Source organism: Bufo gargarizans, chromosome 9, assembly GCF_014858855.1.
Source record: "Bufo gargarizans isolate SCDJY-AF-19 chromosome 9, ASM1485885v1, whole genome shotgun sequence".
NCBI classification, from domain to species: Eukaryota; Metazoa; Chordata; class Amphibia; order Anura; family Bufonidae; genus Bufo; species Bufo gargarizans.
In genome coordinates this window covers 175,541,725-175,568,358 of record NC_058088.1, presented here as the reverse complement: position 1 = coordinate 175,568,358, position 26,634 = coordinate 175,541,725, and the positions used below count along the sequence as shown (strand labels likewise).

Genomic DNA, 26,634 nt, shown 5'->3' with positions numbered 1-26,634 from the left:
TGCGGACTTACTAAACCCTCAAACTGATAATAACATTTAGATATTAGCCAACATATCCTACTAGGAGGACATGTCTGAGCCCGAGCACCATATACATGAACAAAAAAAGTATGTTCGGAACATCCACGATGCACAAATTACGGTAGAAGTTTTGCATTGTACAAGCATAGTATCAGTCAAGGATATCTGAGCAGAGTGATTGACTGACAGGGAGAACTGAGGAGGGTCCTCTAGCAGACAGAAAAATAGCCCAAGGTGAATGAATTCCTGTCCCAGACAACATGTTGTGTATCCATGGTAACAGACTACAAACCCTGTGTAGTCTGATCCTACAGTCATACTCCCTTACATCTGTTGCCTACTCCTTTTAAGGGTGTAACCACACGATAAGGTTTCCAGTTTTGGATGCTAAAATCAGGAGTGGAACATAAAAGGAGAGCAAGTATAGAGGACAGATATGAGTTCTCCTCATTTTTTTAATTACTCTTGGTTTTGACTACATCAGGAAACCTGACTTTGTAGCCATACTGTAACCTACTGAATGTATATAAGCAAGAACTAGAGGACAGATAGAAGGCAGCATGACTACAGGATCAGACTACACAGAGTTTGTTTGTAGTCTGTCACCATGGAAACGCATATTAGCTGTATGTATAAATATATTTTTCACCAAGGCTATTTGCAAAATGGCGTCATTATTCACCATAGGTGCATCTGTGGGCATGGCTTTTAAATGCTGGCTTGCAGATGGACAGATTGACTTTTCAAAACTCAATGATGTAATGGAGACAACGTATGCTTATCTCATTTCATTGACTAAAGGAAGTCTTTGGCTGTGGAGGGATCCCCTGAGAATGCCATGCTGGCACTGACTGTGGAATGTCTGTCTCCTCCTCAAATTGTTTGTAAAATCCAACTGAGATCAGGGGGCTACCTCATGACATGATGTATCATAGGGGAAGTGCCAATAGACAGATCATCAAACATGTGCATAGTTTTCCATGAATTTGCAGCGCCTGCCAAAATACATGCAAGTTGTGGATTTTCTTTTCTAAATTCGTTGATTATTCCTCATCTCTGGCTGTAGACAAGCTGCCTGGTGCCTGGAGGAGGCACTGGAAGCCCCAACCTATAGTTTTACCAATTTAGCCTTAAGGTGTGAACATGGAAGAGGATGCAAGAGTAAACATAAGGGGGACTCCCATACCACGGGTGTAGATATAGAGAATGCTGGGGTTTCCGGACTCTAGTTCTGAAGGAGCCCCACAACCTCTCTTTCACATAAGGACACTAGTGTTATAAATAGCCCATAATAGTTGGGGGCCTTGTAGATTTTGCTTTGGTGTCCAGGACCTCAAGTTATGTATATAGATCCTTACTTGCCCCCTCTTCCCAATCATTGTAGACTATAATGTTGATATGAAGCTCAGGTTGGTTGATATCAACATAGGTAGGTTCTGATGCAGTGCTTTAGAACCATAAAGACCATGCACATGCAACGGGCGCCTCCCCCTAGGGCCCTCCATGTCGCATGTCCCAGGTGTAGGAAATACCGAGTGGTATGTTGCGGCCTAAAATGTCTCTTATGTGTGTCACGGTGCTCCTACCTGGATACCGCTGGACCCCAGGCTTTGGCTCGGAAGCAATAAATAAAGGGAAAAATTGAGTGATAAAAGAATAACTTGAGTCCAGACCTTGAGATGAAGTTCAATGGCAGCTTTACTTTGCATAAGGGTCCATTCACACATCCGTAGAATGGGTCCGCATCCGTTCCGCAAATTGCAGAACGGGTGCGGACCCATTCATTCTCTATGGGGCAGGAATGGATGCGGACAGCACACAGTGTGCTGTCCACATCCGCATTTCTGGAGCGCACCCCCAATCTTCCGGTTCGCAGGCTTCGAAAAAAAAAACAGAACAAGTCCTATTCTTGTCCGCAATTGCGGTTCCGCAATAAACTACGGACGTGTGAATGGACCCTAAACGTTCTCCGAAATGGTTTACAGGCTTTGTCTTGGTTCCAGCAGGCTTTAGCATGAAACTAGCAGGCAAACTCCACTCTGCTATATCTGTTTCTCTCTGACTCTGCTGTACTGACAGGCTGGCTGTATAACTCAGCTTCTTCTGTATGCTGCACTTCACTTTGTAGTCTGACTCTAAGCTATGCCAGGGAACTTTCCTCCTGGCTCCTGAGGCTTCAAGCTTTGGCCTCCATGGCCAGCAGAGCTTAAGGTGCTCTGGCTGGCGTGCGCACATTCAGCTGAGACATACTCCTGCACACCTTTCCCCTAGCAGGGGGTAAACAAGACTGACTAGAACTTCTGCCCCACTCTTCCTACAGGAAGTAGGACTCGCCCAACTCTCTCCAGAGGGGAAGGGGGCTAGAATGGAATGGAAGGTTCCATTCTATCTAAATATAGCTCTGCCATGGTGAACCAGGCATATTACATATGAACAGTTACATAACATTAGAAATGCCCAGTGTATAGAACCTTGAATAAATGCATAAGATGACATGAGGTTAGACTAATAAAGACAGTAGCGAGGTGCAGAAGTGGTAGCACCACTATGGGGTATTACATTCCCCCTTACTTAAAACCAAGCCGCCCTTGGTTTGTGCTTAGAATGTGCTCTAAGGGTACCCAAGGAAGGTTAGAGTGCTGCTTTAGACTATAGACTATTATGACATACATATACTAACATAGAGACGGCTACCACTAGGTTCCTGCCCATATGAATACTGTGTCTATTCGCAGTTTGCCCTCTCGGTATAACCAGTGAACGAAAAAAGATACTGCACTAAGCGCTCAAATACTCCACACAGGACTGAGCCAGAGTCCTATATGGAGCGTGGGGGTGTCAATCCCTCCACGATACTATGAGATACCCACAAATAGAAGTGTGGCTTCATCCTGTAATACCTTCCTAGCACCAAGGCCTAATAATGCTTGTACTTTGTCACCTTTATGACTGAACAGGTAGCTAAACATACATATCCATAAGGCTGCGCACTAAGCCTTAGGACACACCAAAGTAGGAGGAGGATCCGGTTCTCTCCCAGAACCCTCACGAGGATTAATCCCTCTAAACACACATTTTTAGCAGCGGGGTTACCCTTGACGTTAGACATGCTTGTGACTCTACATTGATGTCCTCAGAGGCAGTCTATATGAGCTAGAAAGTAAGGTGCTAGCTATCTGGCAAACTACAAAAATTCCAGAGTCCATTTAAAAGTGCAAAAGTTCACAGTGTTGTACCTGAAAAAGAGTACATACAATGGGCTAAATACTGCAAATATATAATGCAATACCATAGTGCAATCAAATTCACTTTAGAGTCTTTTCCTTTAGTGCTGGGTGATTAAGTTCACCAAACTGGAACAAATAGTGCCAAAGTCGTTTGTAATCCACAGGAGGTAGCAATGTCATCATTTGTAACATCCACATGCATATGCATAGAATAGCAGCAATTATGATGAGAACCCTTTGAGCAAAAGGGGGCTCTCATTCAACCCGAAAAGGGGGGAAAAAGGGAATTTCGCACTGCTGAGCGCAACCTGGAGTTTTTCTGCAGATGGGGAGAGTCCTAACAAACATGTCCATCTGGATGAGGGCCAAACCATGGGCAACAAACAAACAAAATAGCCAACACGCCCTAACCCTTAAGATATGGCTCTGGTTAGTCGATGATCATTCTGGCATGATCTTTAGGAAAGAAGCTCCTTAGAGGAGGTATCTGAAGTCCTCCTCACTGCTAATGCTGCTGCTGAAGGACATAAGAGGGCACTCCTGCCTCTTGTACGTTAAACTTGCGCCCATGGTAGTGCTCTGCTGACCTCTAGTGGAGGACTTTGGTAGTGACCGTGTGGTTACGCTGGCGATGGCGGCAGCCACATTTTCTTTGGAAGTGCCGTAACCTCCTGCCGGGGAAGGGGAGCTCAGGATCCCCGGCTGTAGGGGCTGTGGCCAAGGAATCTCCAACGGTTCCTCTGTACTTGAGAGAGTCTCACTTCTTGCAGGGCAGCCTGCACTTCGGGCTCGTCGCCCCACACCATTTCACCCCAGTTGTGCCGCAGAGGTCGCGCCATTTTGTCTTCCTCTCGCTGGCAGGAGCAAGCTTTTAGGAGTGGAGGAGTCTTAGGGGTGGAGTCTTCTCTCTCTGTAATAGCACTGGGCAGTTCCCGGTTGGCAGAGCTGTCACTTTCCGCTCTTGGGCTGGGCGTTTTCCCGCTCTTGATGTACAAGAAGAACATACGCCATTACTGGCAAAGATGGGGGATTAACCCCTCAGTAGCCAGCACACACTTTCCTCCGCCTGTCGCTCCGCAATAAATGTAGTAAAGTCATTTTTAGGGGGTTCTCTGACAATTCTGTAGGCCCGTAGATTAGAGGCACGCAAGTAAATCTTGTTCGTGATGCCAAAATTGCAACGGGCGCCTACCCCTAGGGCCCTCTATGTCGCGTGTCTCAGGTGTAGTAAATGCCGAGTGGTATGTGGCGGCAGGGGCGTAGCTAGAACTGACTGGGCCCCATAGCAAATTTTTGTACTGGGCCCCTCCCAAACTTAATGGACGGACTCATACACACACTCGCCACATACATGGACGCACTCATACACGCATTCACAACATACATGGACGCACACATACACGCACTCTCCACATACATGGACGCACTCATACACGCACTCACCATATACATGGACGCACTCATACACGCATTCACCACATACATGGATGCACTCATACACGTACTCACCATATACATGGACGCACTCATACAGGCACTCACCATATACATGGACGCACTCATACAGGCACTCACCATATACATGGACGCACTCATACATGCATTCACCACATGCATGGATGCACTCATACACGTACTCACCATATACATGGACGCACTCATACACGCATTCACCACATACATGGAAGCACTCATACACGTACTCACCATATACATGGACGCACTCATACAGGCACTCACCATATACATGGACGCACTCATACATGCATTCACCACATACATGGACGCACTCATACACGTACTCACCATATACATGGACGCACTCATACAGGCACTCACCATATACATAGACGCACTCATACACGCATTCACCACATATATGGACGCACTAATACAGGCACTCACAGTCACTACATACATGGACGCACTCATACAGGCACTCACTACATACATGGACGCACTCATACAGGCACTCACCACATATATGGACGCACTCATACAGGCACTCACTACATACATGGACGCACTCATACAGGCACTCACCACATACATGGACGCACTCATACAGGCACTCACTAATACATGGACGCACTCATACAGGCACTCACCACATATATGGACGCACTCATACAGGCACTCACCACATACATGGACAGACTCACATACGCACTCACCACATATATGGACATATATATATATATATATATATATAGATATATATATACACATATATACACACACACATTGCATACACATGAACTTACAAGTAGTTATACACCTATTTCTACAGACAGACACTTACCTTTCCTGTAGACAGCTGATGTCTGGTCCTCACAGGCAGCCTGGAGAAGTAGGTGCCATCACCCCTCTGTGCCATCCAGTGACAGCAGTAGTAGTGACTAGTGAGTCACTGATTATGAGCCGGTTCCTCTCTGGCCCGCCGCCCTCAGACTAGTTAAGACTGGTTTTGGGCGGGACCAGTCTCCCTCCATAGTCCCACTCCCAGTCCCTCCTCCCCACAGCAGGACAGGTAACAACCCCCGCCCCCCCGGCCTGGCCCCGCCCCCTCCACCGCCTGAGTCCGCCTCCTACTAACTAGAGGGACTGGGTGGGAGGACTCAGGAGGCGGACTCAGGCGGTGGAGGGGGCGGGGAAATTCATTCCTTTCCTGCACTGCAGTCTGCGGGCGGCGCTGGTGCCAGCCTGGCTCCGCCTCCGCTACGCCCCCGTTCCGGCCCCCTCCACCGCATCCGCCGGCCTACCTCATGTTCTCCAGATCGAGCCGCGGACCGCCCCCGCCACGCCCACTACACTGGGCGGGCGGTCGGCCCTGGCTGCTGGCTGCCTGTGAGTGCTGTAATGTATTAAAAAAAAAATAATTATGCGGTCCGGACAGGCGGGCCCCCAGTGGCGTAGGGCCCCATAGCCACTGCTATGGTTGCTATGGTGATCCATACGCCACTGTGTGGCGGTCTAAAATGTCTCTTGTGTGTGTCACGGTGCTCCTACCTGGATACCGCTGGACCCTTAGGCTTTGGCTCCAATAAATAATGGGAATAATTGAGGGATAAAATAATAACTTGAGTCCAGACCTTGAGATGAAGTTCAATGGCAGCTTTACTTTGCATAAACGTTCTCCAAAGTGGTTTACAGACTTTGTCTTGGTTCCAGCAGGCTTTAGAAAAAAAACGGAGGTCAAACTTCACTCTGCTATATCTATTTCTCTCTGACTCTGCTGTACTGACAGGCTGGCTGTATAACTCAGCTTCTTCTGTAGCTGCACTTCACTTTGTAGTCTGACTCTAAGTTATGTCAGGGAACTTTCCTCCTGGCTCCTGAGGCTTCAAGCTTTGGCCTCCATGGCCAGCAGAGCTTAAGGAGCTCTGGCTGGCGTGGGCACATCCAGCTGAGACGTGCCCCTGCACACCTTTTCCCTAGCAGGGCGTAAACTAGATTAACTAGAACTTCTACTACCCCACCCTTCCTGCAGGAAGTAGGGATTGCCCAACTCTCTCCAGAGGGGGGGGGGGGGGGGGGGGGTTAGAATGTAATGGAAGGTTCCATTCTATCTAAATTTAGCTCTGCCTTTTTTTCTGCCACCTGCTGGTGAACCAGGCACATTACATATGAGCAGTTACATAACATTAGAAATTCACAGTGTGGAGGAAATGCATACGATGACATGAAGTTTGACCAATAAAGATAGTAGCAAGGTGAAGAAGTGGTAACACCACTCTGGGGTGTTACACACAGACTCACAACACCCATTGGAAAGGGAATGTGGTCAACTGAGCTGAGGTCCTTTCTATGAGGGACCATTAGGACCTGTAGGAACCTCTATGATGACACATACACCTAGAAGGGTAGACCGGTGTCTAAATACCATGGCCAAGGCACATGCCTGACTTTTACCTCTAGTTACACCCCTGAAGATCCCCTAGAGATGTCTATATGAACCCCACTAAAAACAGCTCCCTACTGGAATAGATATTTGCTTTAACCTACTTAGGCTCCTCAGCTTTTGTTTGGCAACCTGAAAGGATTAATAATAAAGCAAACAGATTTGATTTGTGAGACTTTTCTCCCACACAGAAATGAATGAAAGTGGAAAATGGAAATAATGTGTTTTAGATAAAGCAAGAATGTGTTGGTCATGGAATGTTCATCCTGTCCGAAACAGAAGATAAGTGGAAGATGGATAAAATGTATGTTCTACTTTACAAAATAAACTAAGAAAAAAGGGACAAAGTACATCTCTCTCATGTCTTGGACCCATATATTCTCACTGAAGATGCATGGTAAACTTACCAAAACCACTCCTATCTTCCAATGAAACCAGAAGTGGACATAAACAGAAAAAGGACTGCATGTGTAATATATTGGAACATCTAATCCCACTAGTTTGGCATTGACTAGCCAGAGAGTAGAGTCTATGGGACACTTTGCTTCTTCACCTTCAACTACCTCATGGTATGGATGTTTTCTGTCAGATGTGCATGTGGTGTCTGTAACAATTAGTGCGTGTGGACCCACTGTGTCAACCAACCAGTTTGACTTTGGACTAAACATAAGCGTATTATTCTGGCAGACCCTTGGTATTTACTCTTTAACCCTTATACAAGGATCTGGACTTCGTTGCAGAGGAGCCACCAGGCCTTTACCTTTGGAGTAGTTCCAGTGGAGCACTGAGGGGTCATACAAAGCTGTGTAACAGGTCTGAGGTCAGGGCTGACAGGCAAGGATAAATGCAGTAATCAGGCACAAGTAAGGTCAGGCAGAGGAGCATCAGAGTCAGGAATTGGGCACAGGTCAGTACACGGGCAAACGGAACAAAATTTTACAGGGATTAGCATGCTAAATACACCTATTGCTCAGGCACCCTACCACGGGGTACGGTGCCTTAAATACCCAAGGGCAGCCAGACATAGACTGCGGAAGAATTAGAGTTCAGGAATCGCAGAGAGCGGGCCTGTTGCAGTTGAAGCAGAAAACGGGCAGCGGATCTAGGCTACCGGACAAGATCAGGACGGTGAGTGAGATGGCACCTGTGCAAGGCCTGGAGGAGCGGGACAGTAGCAGGCACGGGCTGTCATAGTAACAGTGCCCCACAGAGTAGCCATTTATTGGCAGCAAGTACTCAACTGAGGATGTCAGGGAAAGACATGACCATTATGAGCCCAAAAGAGCAGGAGAGAACAGTCAAGAGTCATTATGAGAAAGGAGGTGAGAGTTGGACAGAAGGGAAGGATCAAAGAAAGATCAAGACATTGCTAGAAAAGCTGAAGTCAATATCAGGAATGCCAGCAAAAAAAGTACCAGGCATAAATCCAAAGAGGCAGCGCAGGAGAGTACATCAGGGTTTAGCGAAAAGTTCGGAACCAGAAGCAGGACAGTACTGTACAAGGATATAATGGCAAGAACACTAATCTGAAGTTTAGATGAGGTCTGGAAGTGCAAGGGCCTTCATAACTGCCTTCTATGGATGAGAATGGGAATGGGAATCAGTGAGTAACTGGTTGAAGGACAGGAGGGTGTCAGGCAGGTGCCATAGCAATATATGGATTCTTTGCTTACAGTTGCAGCTTTTCAAGGTCTTCCTTTGCTAGGTTTACTTGAACAATGTAATTAGGATGCCATGTTGGTAGTGAAGAACCATCACATAAGATCAGAGGAATGGGTGTCCAGTGTTGCAGCCCAGCCCCATTCAAGTGAGTAGACTAAGCTGCAATACTAGTTAGAGCCCCTACACAAGAGTGGCGCTGTTTCTGAACTGTTTCTGAGTACTTGCGGGAAAAATATATTTTATATAGTTTGTTTGCATGGAGTGGACAGGTCGACCAGTAATACAGACATAGATAAATGACAAGGTTTGGAATTATTTAACTGCAGTCAGTTTGTTCTCCTAAGGAAAGGGAGGAAATGTCTACATCTGACGACAAAAATATTCCATGGATTCGGATTACTCTTCCCCTGTTTTTTTCCGGTCTTCTTTTGACTTTTCTACAAGCTTATAAAGAGATTCTGGTGCCTCTAGTTAGACGTGAGGTTGGCAGGTACGACCAGCAGCCCTTTGAGTAAAGTTACGATGAACCGCATGGGCTCCATCTGCAGCAATCCAGGAGGAGGAGAGGATAAGAGTGATAGTAGCAAGAATGGTGGTTGTGGTACTCACTCTGTTAGGAAGGGCGCACCTTTTCTATGGGGCACACCCTGGTTTTAGGGTATCCTGCCTGATGTGGTTTGAGGTGCCCTTCATGTTGGTGGTTTTGAGGTGCAAGACAGGGTCCCTTGATGCAGCAGTAGATGTGCAGCGACTCCCTGAGGAGCCAGTGATGAGGATAGGAGTGGTAGTGGCCCTGATGAAGTATTGTGTCATGGTGTACTCCCTCAGGCCGTTTCTCCCTGGGCATAAGAGGGAACATAAACATAACAAAGGTTTTTTTACTAAGTGCAAGATAGAACTTGAAATACATACAGTAGCAGCAATTCTTCTCTGGCACTAGCAAGGAATTCTGGAGGCAGGTCAGATGGCTGCAGTATCATATAGGTGATACTGGCTTAGTAATTGTCTGGTGATGGGTGCTTTGACTGTAGTCCCTCACCATACAGCAGTGTCTGTTGCTGCAGATGTAGCAGATGTAGATGTAGCACTGGTGTCTGGAATCTCAAGGCTTTACTTCAGGACAATTTGGGTATTTCTCTCTGAAGAATATGTAACAGGAGCAGGAGCACTGCAACTTGCTTCCTCTCCGTCTCTGGACACCCCACTCCACCCAAGAGGGTGGGAACACGGTTGCTGATAGCTACAGCCAGAAGTCAACAGTAAAATGCACAATATATAAAAAATATAAACAATTTCTAATACCCCCAGGTCTGGACTAGCTTGGACTGGTCTGATCTATATGGGACTAACCCCTCCTCTCTGTATGGAGAGAGTGACAACAGCACCATCTAGTGGTGGATGTGAATACGGCCTATTAACACCTTGTGCACACACAGAAATGCATTTACCATTCAAAAACCCCTTTTTGTAGTGTACCGCTGCTCTGAAGTGGGAAGCTGCACTTCACAGACATCTAGCAGGATCCATCATCATGCTGCCGTTCCTCCATGACGGCCATTATCTGAATTCTCAGCATTCTATATAACCAGTGCCCAACACTGGAGGTTATGAACTGCATGCCCACTGATGAGGAGCAGAAGGGCCTCCATTAAAGATACAAAGTCCACAAGGACAACCACCGTGAAGATACAGGACGCTTACGTCGGAGGTGTTCACTCACTAATAAGACATTTACCAGACTCTCCCCCCTCAGACTGGAGTCCTGGGAATTCACTGGCAGTCATTACATAACAGCATCAGTATGTACCAGGTAATAGGACGACTCTACTCAACTATTAGAATGGATGATGTAATCCATCAGGACGTTGAGGAAAACTTATAGCTTCGTAGCGGTTGCTGTGAGTGGGGGCTGGGCAGGGGTGCACCTAGCCTTTCTGCTGCCTGAGGCGAAAACTGAAATTGCCCCCCTCCCCTTTCCAATGCCAATTTCTTAACCTAACCCCTTCTCTTCAGCCCATGGCCTTTCGACTGCCCTTCTCTTGCCCCTACCTGGTGCTGCCTGAGGCGATCGCCTCACCTGGCCTCATTGGTGGTGCGCCCCTGGGGCTGGGCTGTAAAACTTTTAACGTCTGACAATATACTGTATATATACACTCACCTAAAGAATTATTAGGAACACCATACTAATACGGTGTTGGACCCCCTTTTGCCTTCAGAACTGCCTTAATTCTACGTGGCATTGATTCAACAATTGGAGATTTGAGGGATGCACATCCAGGGCACGAAGCTCCCGTTCCACCACATCCCAAAGATGCTCTATTGGGTTTAGATCTGGTGACTGTGGGGGCCATTTTAGTACAGTGAACTCATTGTCATGTTCAAGAAATAATTTTTCCAGTCTTCAACAGTCCAATTTTGATGAGCTCGTGCAAATTGTAGCCTCTTTTTCCTATTTGTAGTGGAGATGAGTGGTACCCGGTGGGGTCTTCTGCTGTTGTAGCCCACCTTTATTTCCCATTCTGACATTCAGTTTGGAGTTCAGGAGATTGTCTTGACCAGGACCACAGCCCTACATGCATTGAAGCAACTGCCATGTGATTGGTTGACTAGATAATCGCATTAATGAGAAATAGAACAGGTGTTCCTAATAATTCTTTAGGTGAGTGTATATGGGCTGGAGCTTGGTTGGTTTCCTGTACAGTAAGTACCTCTTGTTGACGTTTCCATTACACCAGGTGAGGCTGTGTCAATAACAACTGCCGATCGATGATACACGAGTTGATCGGCGCTCGTTTAAAGGGCCTTTCACACGACCAGTGTGGAGTGAAAAGTGAGTGAACGATCATTATTCCGATCATTCATTCCCCATTCATTTTGCATATTGTTGGCAGCACGTGTCGATATACTGCCGACAAACAAGGATTTTTGGCACAGGGTGAAAGATGTGACCACTCAGGTCTGGGTCGATAGGTGACACAGGGCAATTATCGGGAATGAGCGTTCATAGGAACCTGATAATTTTCCCTATCCCAGCCAGTCAAAAAGGCCCTTATTAGTAGCTTCATTAGTTATAAGATCACATGTCAGCAGGAACAACCTTATTAAACCAGGTAGGGTTGATCAATATGATTAAGGTGATATCTGCAGGATTACCTCTGGTTTAATAGGGTTGATCCTAATGACAGGTGCTCTTTAAGGGTATGTCCGCCCCTGGACACCATATTTACTATATACAGTAGATATAATACACAAAAACAGATTGAATGACACTGTAAGTACATTTCATTACTAAACCTTGTACTGATCCTAATATCAGCCTGTATTATACTCCAGAGCTGCAGTCACAATTCTGCCGGTTGTCACTGGAAACAGTTGGCAAACACGCCAGCAGACGTATCCCTAACAGCTTAACTCCGATAATGCATGGGGACTGTTAGTCGCCACACTTCTCAGAAGGCAAATCACAATGCTGGGAGATTTCAGCTCTGAAGCCTGCAGAATTGAGAATACAGCTCTGGATTACAAAAAGTACTAAATGTAATGTATGGTAGTTACAAAGTGACTCAGGGACATAATAGCAGCCTTTTTTTTTTTTACAATGTTTGTTTCCATTTTAGGTCTGACCAGTGTGCCCAAGAATATTCCAAAGGACACCACCCTCCTGGATCTGCAGAATAACAAAATCACGGAAATTAAAAAAGACGATTTCAAGGGACTTACCAACCTTTATGTGAGTGATGCTTTTTTTGGAACGTTAACATTTTACATCTGGGTTTCTCCAGTCTCAAGGACTCTGAACAGGTCATGAGTTAAGCATTTCTTCAGCTTATTATAAATAAAGGGGCATTCCAGTTATGTTAAGTTATCCTCCATCCACAGAATAGGGGATAACTATTAGATCGGTGAGGTCCTACCCCACCGATTACCAGAAAGGGGACCCTGTCCCCAATGAAGCCCTCCGAAATGAACGAAGCGGCCAGTCAGGCATGCACGCAGCTACTATATTCCTTTCTATCGGAGTTCCAGAGATAGCTGAGTGCTGTCAATAGCAGCTCCGTTCATTTCAAGGGGCTGTACAGGTTGTGGGGTCCCCATGCTTAGAATCGATAGGGGTCCAAGTGATAGGACCCCCACCAATCCAATAGTTATCCCCTAGATAGCGGGTAACTTAATATACCCAGAATACCCCTTTAAGTCACAGGAGATTTTCTGTCATTCCACTATGTAGACACTAAGACCCAGTGGTGCACCCATGCCTGAAGCTTTCTGTCTCTGAATGGGACTCTCTAGTTTAGAAAAACTATTTTGAATGTGCTATTACAGCCCCTTTGTGGATCTTTTATTATCAGGGGTAGTGTTAATATGAAGTTTTATTCAGCCAGATTCTGCTCCTGCAAGGTGGAGCTTCACTATGAAGTGCTCTCTGGATTGAGCTTCTTCATATCCCCTCCCTTCTGCTCTGAGTGACAGCTGTAACAACCATCCAGGAGACCACTACAGCTGTCACTCACATGGGAAGGGCTGTGAAGCAGAAAGCACTTTCATAGTAAAGCTCCACCTCCTGGGCACTTGCAGGAGCAGAATCTAGCAGAATAAAAGTTCATATTCACACTACTCCATAAAAGCTCCACAAAAGGCATGTTTCTTCTGTTCTCTCCAGGAGCTACCTAGTCCCGTCAACAGTCGTATGGTCAGAACGACTGACAGACGCCCTTTAAAGGTGTAATGCATCATTTACCCCTGTGGTGGCTCTGCAGGCAAACTGAACACTTACTGCTGGGTTTCCATACGGATCTCTGATCCCACCAGCTGCATACCCTGTGATTGTCTTAACATGAAGCGACCCTTTAAACAATAAAGGGCATCTCATAAAAAAAAATGACCCCCTATTCACAAGTGGTGATGTCAATGGAGTAGCCTTAGTCCTCCCTTACTTTGCATCATGTGCCGTATTTTAGAGGGATTAATAAAATATGGCTGCTTTCTTGTAAAAACAGCGCTACACCTGTCTGCAGGTTGTATGTGGTATTGCAACTGAGCTCTATTTACTTCACTGGAGCTGAGCTACAATACCAGGTACAACCATAGACAGGAAAGGCTGTGTTTTTCTAATCTTATACATCCCCAGCATTTTCATGTGAAACAGATTTGATAATGGGTCCATGATAGATCTGCCGGTAAACAAGTTGTGATGGTAGCCCCTGGAATACACATGTACAATCACTATGAGATGGTCATACATATTAAGGTAGCATACAACATTACAACATTTTGGTGGATTTAGCTCAATTTGTGTCGAATTAATGTCTTTGTACTGTACATCATTCTTCCCGTGTCACTCTTAGTAAATGGGCTCCATTGTTCTACAGCACTTGCTGCATTTAATTGAAATGTGATCCGTGCGTAGGAACAATGACATGAAAAACACAAAGGAACGCTGTAATAACATCTAGACTCCGATACTGGGAGCACCCAGTTCATATAAAAAAATATTCTAAGCACGAAAGGTTAAAAGTCTATGAACATGAATGTTTTTGGATTGATAGCAGTTCCAAATTTAAAGTCAATGTACGCCCTTGAAATGGTCTTTTGGTATTTTAATTTTGACGGCCTACCCTCAGGTAAGGCCATCAATGTCTGATCGGCGAAACTCCACGCCCTCGGTGATCAGCTGTTTCAAAGTAGGAGCTCACCTATCCAGGTCCTAGGCTGCATTTGGTCTTTATATGGCCACTCATAGGCCAAGAAGGAACAGAGATGTTACAATGGTTGTAAAAAGGTTCAAGGACTGTACAGAGTTCCTGTACAGTCCTTGGACCTTGTTACAACCATTGTAACATCTCTGTTCCTTTTTGGCTTATGAGTGGTCATATGAAGACCAAATGCAGCCTAGGACCTGGATGTTTCTTTAGATCTTTCTAGGCCCCATGGAGTCAAGCACTTGTTTGTGAAATGAATTGAAACTGTAATGGATGCCATTAGAATAGGTAATGACATCCAATTGCTGGTCCCCAAGAACTCCAAGACTGTCCTTGCATGAATGAATAGAGGTTTAGTGACTGGGTCACCAAAAACAGTTCTCCATTGCCTTCAAAATAGTTATGGTTTGGACTTCTTATTCCAGCTTACAGAATAAAAGCTTGAGGGTACATACTGCAGTAATCAGTAAAATGATAAAACTTAATCGAATGTCAATATATTCCAACCTAAGTCACCTGATAGTGTCAAACGATTTACCGATATTAGAGTTAGTAGTTAGGTGACCATCCATTTCCATTTTTGATGCAGGCCCTGGTTTTAGTAAACAACAAAATCTCCAAAATTAATGAGAAGGCATTCGAGCCATTGCAGAAGCTGCAGAAGTTGTACATCTCAAAAAACAGCCTTGAAGAAATTCCTGGGAGTCTACCCAAGTCTCTGGTGGAGCTTCGCATTCATGAAAACAAGATCAAGAAGATCTCTAAGGATGCATTTAATGGTCTCAAGAACATGAACTGCATAGGTAAGTCTACATGCTATGAAAGAGCAACCTCAAAAATGCCACCTTGATAGTACGGCCAGGTCTTACTGGAGCCTGAAAACCTATAGAGAAATGTGTGCAGCCATAACTGTACCTCCCTGTGCCTTCAAGTTTGTACAGTTGAGTATAGAGGCCCCTAAGAAGGCATCATACAGTGGCGCTTTGAGTATGGAACCATAGAATGTAGCAAGAAAGGTCAAGTAGATCAGAAACAATGAGGTGTATGTAAGGTAGACCTAGTAAAAACTCTAAAAACTTCCATTCACCAACCAAGTATTTATGTCAGGCAATATTATTGGAAGGTTATCACCATTTGCCATTAGAAGAACTTCTTAACTGCCATACTGATTGTGAATTGCTGCTTTTTTTTCTCTAGAAATGGGAGGAAACCCACTTGAGAATGGAGGTATTGTCGCTGGAGCTTTTGATGGACTGAAACTCAACTACCTTCGTATCTCAGAAGCCAAATTAAGCGGCATCCCCAAAGGTAATCGGAGATGTCCTTGAGCAATGAGAGAATGATGAAAGATTCAGATGTGTACATGTCTGTGACCACAGAAGGAAATATACTGAGTAGAGAGAGGAGAGGGAACATCTTGTACCAATAAACCATATCTTTATCTTCTGGGTCATCATAGATCAACCATACTGGAGACAGGCACATGCTTAGAGGATTTGGTCTTATTGATACAAGATGCAAGGAACATTTTTAAGAATAATGTTCTTATGGATGGGTATTAGTCTCCACAAATTCAAACATTAGCCCTCCATGTGCACTTGAAAGATCAAAAAATAGGTTTGGGTCTGCTTTCTCTGTATAGACTTCCAGACTTTAAAACATGTGATTCAAAAGTAAAAAAAAAAAAATATCCGTGCAATATACATAAGGGTTTGTTAGGACCAAGATCATATGAAACATAGAAGAATCCCATGTGGCTGTAATTGGGCGTCTGTAGAGAAAGATCCTAGCCCAGGTTGGCATCATCATAGGTGGTAAGAATCCATATAAGGATCTCCTCTCCATAGGGTCCATGTGTTGTGCAGTTATGCCTCACAAAAAGATCACCTCTTTGAGTAGACCACCCTTCTAGACTGCATTGTTTCTAATGATTATACACTCCTAAACATTGAAATTGCAACACCAAGAAGGAAAAGTCATGGAATTATGGAAATGACAGGATCGATAGACATGTTAATGAAAATGGAAACAAAATATTCAAAATATCTTGATTTATTCAGCATTGAGTATGAGCACCATGTGCAGCAATACACACACTTCAAGCCTTGGCACGCTATCAATGAGGTTATTAATGGTTGTCTGAGGAATCTCATGCCATGCTGGATGCTGGATGTGTTTAATGAGAGACAAGTCCGCAGTGTGCAGCTCATGGAGGCTGTTCACAGTAGCATGATCAACAGGTGGCCAGATTGTCCTGTTGAAAAACGGCTCCTGGGACACTTTGGAGAAATGGCTGTACCACTAATTCCATAACCAAATTAATGTAACTCCAAAGACATATTGATAGGGCCATTAGATTGTGAGCCCCATTGGGGACAGTTGGATGCTAATGTCTGTAAAGCGCTGCGGAATATAGTAGCGCTATATAAGTGCATAAAATAAATAAATAAATGTAATGCCAAGCTGTTAGTGTACCTGAAATCAAGTCCGGCTACCATATATTATGCCACCTCACACCGTAATCCAAGAAGTAGGACCAGTGTGACATTTCCTTGTGAAGGCCTCTTCGTGGCGTTACATCGTCTCTAGACCAATCTCCAGCTATCATTGCGTCTGAGACAAAAGCAGGACTCCTGCTCTGTTGCCGTTGTGCTGTGCACCATGGTAAGCCTTTAAGAGTGGTGCCGTAAGCGGGGGACGTCTGGCTTGTAGCTCAGTGCCATGCAGACACCTTCTTATGGTTTGTGTAGACACTGTTTGACGTCCTAGGCTTGGAATATGACATCCAATTTCCCTTGCAGTACAGAATGGATCACTATGCGACATTTTTATAATCAGATGATTCGTCCATGCAGAGTTTCGTCTCTGTGCACCTCTTACTGTCATTCCAGTTCATCGATGGTCTCCCAACCACCGGGACACACAACATTAAACAGTGCTTACATCTCCTCCTAGGCACCCAGCGATCTGGTGGAGTGATAAACCAAGGTCTCTCAGTTCAAGGATTCTGTCTCTCTCAGTTTGTGACAAGTAGCAGTAACTGGCATGAGGCATCACACAATCATCCCACTCGACTTGATCCAATTTTTGAGGTTTCATGTGGCTAAAAAATGTTGCTTTTAATCTGGCTTTTATGCCTCTCCCACATGCCACAGATTGGAGCTAGGTGCTTGAAAATTTGATCATCTGCAAACCTTAGCAAAACCTACTACTTCCTCGATTTGCATAACCTTACTGCTTGTCCTTCTTGGTGTTGCAATTTTAAAGTTGAGGAGGAGTGTATTTAGTCATCCTCTATTTCTAACTCCAGTATCTTGTGGTATACTCAGCATTTTCTGTTTAAGGAATACACTTAAGAACTTAACATTTTCAACTACCCAAACCGATATCTTATAATTTTGTAGGTCTACCAAGCAGTCTTAACGAGCTGCACCTTGACCACAACAAGATTCAGGCCATTGAGATGGGAGATCTGAGCCAGTTTTCCAATTTATACAGGTAAGAAATAAGAAAATTATTTAGTAGACATCTTTCTTCAAAATTTAATTCGGCTGCATCGCCGAATTTTACCAAAAAATTGGCTTTGTAATGAATTACTTTGTCACGAAGCGCGTTTTTTTGTAAGTAGCGGGTCTAATGACAGGGAGCTGCGATAGCGCCGCCCCCGTCATTGTACCCCTCAGATGGCGCATTCATTACATGATCGCGGCATCTGAGTTTAAAAACTGTGTAAAATTAGCAATTAAAAAAACTATTACATCAAACTTACCACCTTCATTTGCTCGCGACAGGCCGGCTGTCGCCATCTTGTTTGAAGATCTCGGCCGAAATCCCGTGCAGCGCGAGATTACGTCATCACGCCGTCTGGCGTGATGATGTAATCTTGTGCCGCACAGGATGTCGGCCGAGATCTTCAAGCAAGATGGAGGCTGGCGGCCTGTTGCATGCAAATGGAGGAGGTAAGTTTTATTTTTTTGTTTTTTATACTATTTCTGGATATATTGATTAGCTGAATCGAAGCACGAGGAAATTCGGCTTCTAGGTGAATCAAATTTATCCTGAAATTCGAATCGAATTCCACTTCGTGGGATTCGATTCGCTCATCTCTACTTATCTTCCAAATGACTAACCCAGTCAGAAGAAATCAATTAGATCTAGGACTTCAGATTACCAGAGATTCCCCAATGAATGGAGAACCCATCATTGGAAACCTCTGCTACAAAACTAACAACAGAGCACTATGATCTCCTTTCACAAAGGACCCTGACAGGGTCAAGAGCTCTGCTATGGGGAATTAGTGAGGGTTCAAGGTCATGGACCCTTACCACTCACCATACCACCAAATAGAATAACTCTACTCAACTATCCTAATCTCAGTCTGGTTCTGACACAGGAATGAACAGAGCATTCTGAGAATGAGAGTAAAAAGGCACAAGTTCATCTGCTGCCCCAAACCACCCTCTCCAAATACTATTTTAATCGTTCCAAAGTAGCCATGGTTCAGTTCAGTAGAAGACTGCCCTTTACTAGTCTTCTGCCAAGCTAAGAAGTTGATTAGTTGACTCCTATGTGGTGATATCGGGAGATTTGGGAGGCGCTGGAACCTTGGGTAGACCATTATTGCCAAACGTATCTACCCAAAAGGACCAAACCCCCAACCCCAGCTTCAGCAATTGATGTAACTACAATGAAAAATGTTCACTCTGTTGACTTATTTTTACAATCTAAAAACTGTTTCTGTCTTTTGTGATGTTCTAGGCTAGGACTGGGATACAATAACATCAGAGCGGTAGAAAATGGCAGCCTGTCCACTCTGCCCACTCTAAGAGAACTCCACCTGGACAATAATAAGCTCTCCAAGGTTCCTCCAGGACTTCCTGATATGAAATTTCTCCAGGTGAGGATAGCACTGTCCAACAATGGCTAAAAAAGGAACATTTATGGGGGAATTTTAGAAAAGGCACTTTCCCATTCTCTGGTCCGGCTAATTGAGGGTGGGCATGAGTGGTAGGATCTGAATGAGCGAACCTTCTCTATGGTGGGAGATATGCCTACATCATCACCCTCTGACTAACTCACAAACCTGGATGCTTAGCTTTCCTGTGAAGAGAGGAAAGTGGTTGTCAAACACCTCCTCACGCTTACATCTCAAGAGGGACAAACATGCCCTATCCTTGCCTCCGTTGGCAGCAGACAGTTGTTCAGCCCATACACATTATATTGTTGGCTGAACTAATGTATATGGAGAATTTCAGATATGAATGAACATATTTAATTGGTCAAGAAGCTGCAAATATATCAATAGGGTGGCATGAAAGGTAGGGAACAGTGCAACCCTTTACCCCACCCCCACCACTGTCCCTACCTACTTATACAATGCACCCTAAATGGTGGCCCACAACTTGGCGACGGTCCCTGACTTGACTACATGCAGGGGCCGAAATCAAAATGGGTAAAGAATAGTCAGGCAGAAAGAGATCAAAACCAGACAGGCAAAACTAGGACCAGATCAGAATCCAAAAGCTAAGTCAAATACACAGCAGAGTGAAATCCGGAGATAACATCAGAGATAAAGTCAGCAGGTAAAGTCACAAACGGGCAGAGTATAATACTAAACAGAGTCCAAGGTCAAGCAAGGTCAAATAACAAGCAAAGTCAAATATGAGGAGGTTATGTCAGAGGCAAAATCAGTATTCAGGGGTAATGTCAGAGAAGCAGGCAAAGGATCAGTGATCCAGAGTAACAAACTGTGGCAACTGTGGCCAGCAGCTGCCTTTTTAAATATCCCCCCCTTAGGAAGCATGTGACTCCGGTGCCATGCCTGATTGGTTCGGCGTCCCTGCTCTCTCATAGGTCAGCTAACCTTTCAGAAGGGCTGGTTGCTGTAGCAACAGACCACTAATGGCGATGCCGCCATAGTATAGCTGGAATTGACGTGGGGTGGTAAGTACGTGACATAGGGATCACTATATTGGGACATTTATGGTAAAAGGGGTTATTTTGGCCCTATAGACATCAGGGACACCTTTTTGCCCTGTCTATTTTGTACAGAACAACCCCCTACAATACACTGACATAATGTTGGACATAAAGGGACGCGCCTCCAATGAGGCCAAGTGAGGCAATTGCCTCAGGCGGCGAGGTCTAGAGAGAAGTGGTGGCAGGGCTGTGGGAAATGAGCGCTTCCATTGTGGAAGCGCTCATCTCTCTATATTCAACTGTATCCCAGTATTTCTTTAACAGTAGGGCTGGAGGGGAGCCTCAGGCATCAGGAAGGCTAGGTGCGCCCCTGTGGACATACACACCATAGGACATACACCAACAGGCAGCAGTTGCACGACATTGTGGAGGGACACAGGCCACATTCATCCTAAGGAATAAGGCTCACAATATAAAACCTGACACGCTCGAATGTAGCTGAACTTTTCCTCTAAGTTGGTGTGAGGTGTGCAGTGGCCACTTATTGATTTCCCATGAAGCTGCAGATTGCAGACAACATCTATTACAGCTGGAGTCTTAACACCAGGCTGTGCAATTAACAAAAGGTCAGAGATGTGAGCCGTGCGTTGTCCAGGCCACAGGGGGGGCTGCAGTGTCGGGAAGAAGGAGGATCCGTTGAGGTTAAAGCTTTGAAATTGCAGCCAAGGGAAGGACGGTTTCTGAAATGTCTACACCGAGCGAACACAAAGGTAGTTGACCAGTGAGTGTTACTCAGTATACGCAGCGCTCGTTATACTCATACCGTGATGGCGGCACTATATGACGAATAATGAAACCTTTAGGCCCCTTTCACACGGCGAGTATTCCGCGCGGATGCGATGCGTGAGTTGAACGCATTGCACCCGCACTGAATACCGACCCATTCATTTCTATGGGGCTGTTCACATGAGCAGTGATTTTCACGCATCACTTATGCGTTGCGTGAAAATCGCAGCACGCAACGCAGGCCCCATAGAAGTGAATGGGGGTTGCGTGAAAATCGCAAGCAAGTGCGGATGCGGTGCGATTTTCACGAACGGTTGCTAGGAGACGATCGGGATGGAGACCCGATCAATAGCGATGGAGGGGTAATAAAAAATAATTTAACTCACCTTAGTCCACTTGATCGCGTAGCCCGGCATCTCGTCTGTCTCCTTTGCTGAACAGGACCTGGGGTGAGCATTAATTACATGAACAGGACCTGTGATGACGTCACTCCGGTCATCACATGTTCCATCACATGATCCATCACCATGGTAAAAGATCATGTGATGGACCATGTGATGACCGGAGTGACGTCATCACAGGTCCTGTTCATGTAATTAATGCTCACCCCAGGTCCTGTTCAGCAAAGGAGACAGAAGGAGATGCCGGGCTACGCGAACAAGTGGATTAAGGTGAGTTAAATATTTTTTAAAAATTTTTTAACCCCTCCAGCGCTATTTTACTATGCATTCTGTATTCAGAATGCTATTATTTTCCCTTATAACCATGTTATATGGGAAAATAATACAATCTACAGAACACCGATCCCAAGCCCGAACTTAGTTCGGGTTTGGGTACCAAACATGCGCGATTTTATTCACGCGAGTGCAAAACGCATTACAATGTTTTGCACTCGCGCTGAAAAATCGCGGGTGTTCCCGTAACGCACCCGCACATTTTCCCGCAACGCCCGTGTGAAAGGGGCCTTACAAACCAAATGATAATTTACTCACCAAATGAAAGAGTTAAAATAAGATGCGAGACAAACGGTAGAGAACTAGTTCCCAGGTAGAGGGGTTTTAATGGAATGTGTCATCAGAAAATGGCCTATTGTTTAAATCATTATTTTAAGTTAAGCATATGTTTTTTTTAGAATTTTTGGGGATTAAAATTTTCCCCCCATGTTCTTATCTACCATATATTTATAAAACAATAATAAAATCCTGCATTTTTCGTACTGGCCAATCCATTAGGTCTAAAATATGTCTTTCGAGAGCAGCTACATGGGCCATAGACACAATGGGCAGGAAGGGACCCCATAGACTTCTATGGGAGAGTTTTCTGGGCATGCTCTGTGACCTGTGCAGAGGTCAGGAGGGAGCAGATAAGCTGTCATGTCACCTATTGTAAATGGACGACTCTGTGTTATCGATATGGGCTTATTGTAATCCTGCCTGTTATGATAATGAGATGGCTACTGAAAAATTACCTGCACAGAACAGGAAATCATGACCCTAGTGGACAGTGTGTTAATGGCGATTATATACATTAAAAAAAAAGATAGCGACATGGAAAATGTAAAAAAAATAAAACTAAATAAATTCTATACAAATATGTTTAACATAAAATACGATTTAAACAGTAGGCAATTTTCTGACGACACATTCCCTTTAACTTAATATGCAAATTCGTGGCAAGTGCCCTAAGGGCGGTCCAAATCCTGCAAGTACCTCAGCCCTTGCTTGCAAACCCTGTCCATTTTCTTACCTTGTGCCCTTATTGACAGCTCCAGCTTTTTCCCAGGCTAGTTTTTACACAGAAACCTTGCACATGTGCCATTCTTTCCCATCTTGGTGCATTATGCCTGTCAAGTCGTTGCCCATATCAGGAGGCATACCATGCATGTAGTGGGTGCAAATAGCTGTTAGAAATCAGGTCAGGAGCTGCTTTAACTTTCAGCTACTATCATACCCAACACGATTTTTAACAGCTATATCTCCCAAATAGCTTCTGGTTCTGGTCTAGTTTTAAAGCTTAAACTGTCAGATTTCAAACAAGACCAGGCCCATATATCTATCTGCTACAGAATCCAAGATATGAGGGGTTAAAGCAACCCCTTACCCTGCTGCCCAAGCTCTGCCTCGGGCTGAACTGTTAGGACCTTATCTCAAAGTCCAAGCAGGACTTGGGCAAAACAATTGAAGAGGGGCTAAAGGATAAATATAGGTTATATTAGCCAAGCCACCCTCTCTAATGGCTTCGTAGTGGTCACATGAACTTTTTATGTAATATGGATGTCCTTGAGTTGGTTATCTCAGGTGGAGGGCCTTGTTTGGTGGAACGAATAGGCTTGTCCTGGATTTTTATTATTCACCTATCTAGCATTACCTGTGGAGAAATTCATACTCTCTTTTTTCCGCATCCCTAGCTCCTGGACTCTATTCACTGGACTTCTGTCAACCTCCATAAAGATGGGGTCACATAAGCTGCTGTAGCTAATGACTGTCCACAGTGGTGACATGTCCCCAAGTGGCACGTCACTGCTGAGTTTCACATGACCTTGTTGTGCTGAAGTTGACAGATGGCGACCGGTCTACTGAAGAGAGTCTGGGAGCAGAAACAGAGCAGCAAGGAGCAGGTAGATATGGATTTTTCCACAGGTGCCACTTGACAACGTCTTTAAGGCCACCAGACAAGGCCCTCCAACTGATGGGACCTACTCAAGAACATTCATGCAGCCCATGTGACTACCATGGAGCCATTAGAGAAGGTGGACTTCAGAACAATGCTGTCCATGTCTACTTAGGCCAATTGAAGATGACACTGATTGGTGAACCCCCTTTTTTTTTTTTTACCACCATATTGTATATCCTGTATTATACAACTGGTCAAAACTCACACTTTTGGCTTCTTCCACAGGTTGTCTACTTGCACTCCAACAACATCACCCAAGTCGGAGTGAACGACTTCTGCCCAGTAGGATTTGGAGTGAAACGCGCCTACTACAACGGCATCAGCCTCTTCAACAACCCAGTCCCATACTGGGAAGTACAGCCGGCCACTTTCCGCTGCGTTACCGACCGCCTGTCCATCCAGTTTGGGAATTACAGAAAGTAAAACGCAGTGGGAGGAAAATTCTCAAAAGAATTAAAGAAAGTAAAAAAAAAAAAAAGAGCGACATGGTGAAAACAGAAGAGTAGAGCAAAAAAATAAAAAATGTAACAAATAAACCCAGTGATAAGAGGCAGCCATTAAATCCCACGCTTTAGGTATCCTTTCTGCCCTGCCTGATTTCTGGCACCGCTGTATAGATAACCAGAATGGAGTTTCAGGTAGGCAGTAGTCGCACTAAACTTGTATAGCCACAATTCTGTATCCCCGTAATGGAAAGCTTTTAGCCAGCCTGTAGTTCCCCGGCCTACCAACTCCCAGCATGTTTTCTAGCCGGGCGAGCCACGGGATGCCTATCTTTCATATATTGCACTGAAAGTGCAGTGTGTAAAAAGTGCAGATCCAGTATCCACACTCTCGAAAGGCTCCTATTGAGACTGACATCAGCACTCGATGAGTTAATCTCCCTCTATATAGTCAGGCATTGCAATGCATTGGTGACGTATGGATAGGTTCCGCTGAATGCAGCCTGCATCCCTCATAAACTATGGGACCAGTGTGGGTATTGGTCAATGACTTGACAGTCCCAAATAAAATTTACCACCCGTCTTCCGTCTTCTAGTTTTCTTAGCTATTGCAGGGCTCGTCCATGCGGTCTTGCAGTGCAAGGCATTGCAGGGTCCCTAAACCGTGAAAAGAGTTTAAACTCCCTCCATGGTATAAAAGTTAATAGCCCCGGCTGAGAGAGACAACGAGGCCTGTGATGGTAGCGCCGCACTTTATTCATCCCTATAATACATGCCGGATCATGCATAAGCTTTGTAAACCACACGCAGTAGTAGCGGCCTTTACGTTAAACTTTGTGCCTTTGTAAATTGCTTATGGGAGGAATCAGTGGGTCCATAGGGTTATACTGCCACCTAGAGGGAATCAATGGCAATACGTGCAAGCAGGGTGCAAGAGATGCAGTACAACACCCAATATCGCAAAATGTATGTTCTTGTATTTCTTTTACATACAAATGTGTCTTTTTTTTTTTTTGTAGATATTCCAAAAGCAATAAAATCAGTGGTGGATACGTTTGTATAATTTTAGGAATTTGTTCTGCCGTTTAATGACATTAAGTCAACATTTCTATGCAATCAAGTTATAAAATGTAAAAATATTCAGGATTTTCCATAAAAAAAAAAAAAAAAAGAATACACTTAAAGGGGGTGGTGAGGTTTAGATAAACCATTTTCCTACAGCTTATCTGGGAATTTGGGGGTAATAGAAGAGGGTCCAGGGTTGAGGACTCTCTCCTGGCTAGAGTGGAGAGCAGTTGCGAAGGTCTCTCACTGTGGAGAAAGTGTCCTGTCCTGCATTACATAGACAGCCCATTGAATTGTCCATGTAATGCTTCAGTTGTCCTGTAGTGGCGCTGCAGGGAAATTGAACACTTATTGCCAGGTTCTCCCACAGATAACAGCTAATTGCTAATGGTCCCAGCAGGAGGACACTTTATGACCAGCTTATTTTAGTGGAAACCCCCTGTATTTTTATTTTTGTTAGCTTTTTTGGCCTGGTAACCACTAAAGGTTAGGTTATCAGGGCATGATACTTGTGGTTCCAGGACATTCCCTCCCCCCCCCCCTTCCCGGATGAGCAGAGTGAAAGGATCCCTGTTCATGTGTGAATGATTGTATGTAGTTCAAGTAAACTGGATCATGGTGGCACTGTCATCACTTGGTAGAAGTTCATAACTAATTAAATATGCTTCAAGCCTCACTTTCCTATATCATATATACAAATTGGCCTAGAGCGTGGGAAAAAAAGGATGCATGACGAAATTTATTTAAAGGCATGGCAGGTGGAGAGGTAGCAGTCGCTACCGGGGCCTGAGGAGGCCCAAAGACCCTTGGGCCATATAAAAAGACACCTGTATTATAGAAAGTGCATACTGGTCAAGTTACAATTTTTGCCTCAGGCAGCAGGAAGTACTATGTGCTTCCCTGCCCCTGGCCACAAAGCACTGAGGGAAGGGGGGCCCCAAGCTGAACTCTTGCACCATGGCCCATAGGCCTTTAGCTACGCCCCTGTTTAAAAGCCTTGACCTAAAACATTATCCATTAAACTCATTGGTCATCCATTGCTTTCAAACATCCATGGTCCTCCAGCCCCAAGCAGAGGACCCTCTCTACTATATAAATCATATGTGGTGATTTAGTGGTAATCTCTTTTGGGTTCACACAGCTGAGGTATGGGTTGAACATACCATAGAAGCAGCCTCTGTAGCTGCTATGATGCCTATTGGTGGTCAAATTGTAACTTTTTGGGGCGTGTACAGAGG

At 44.8% G+C, this 26,634-nt stretch overlaps 1 protein-coding gene across 1 annotated transcript in view; it reads left to right on the top strand.

The window, feature by feature from the left end:
* BGN (biglycan) overlaps positions 1 to 25,383 on the top strand; it is a 54,898-nt gene extending 29,515 nt beyond the window's left edge. Inside the window, exons 3-8 of the mRNA XM_044269210.1 lie at positions 12,429 to 12,541; positions 15,100 to 15,313; positions 15,708 to 15,818; positions 17,915 to 18,008; positions 19,269 to 19,407; positions 24,114 to 25,383. Coding sequence (XP_044125145.1) covers positions 12,429 to 12,541; positions 15,100 to 15,313; positions 15,708 to 15,818; positions 17,915 to 18,008; positions 19,269 to 19,407; positions 24,114 to 24,311 — 869 coding nt within the window. The 3' untranslated portion in view covers positions 24,312 to 25,383. The remainder of the gene's footprint in view (positions 1 to 12,428; positions 12,542 to 15,099; positions 15,314 to 15,707; positions 15,819 to 17,914; positions 18,009 to 19,268; positions 19,408 to 24,113) is intronic.
* Positions 25,384 to 26,634: the final 1,251 nt, after the last annotated feature.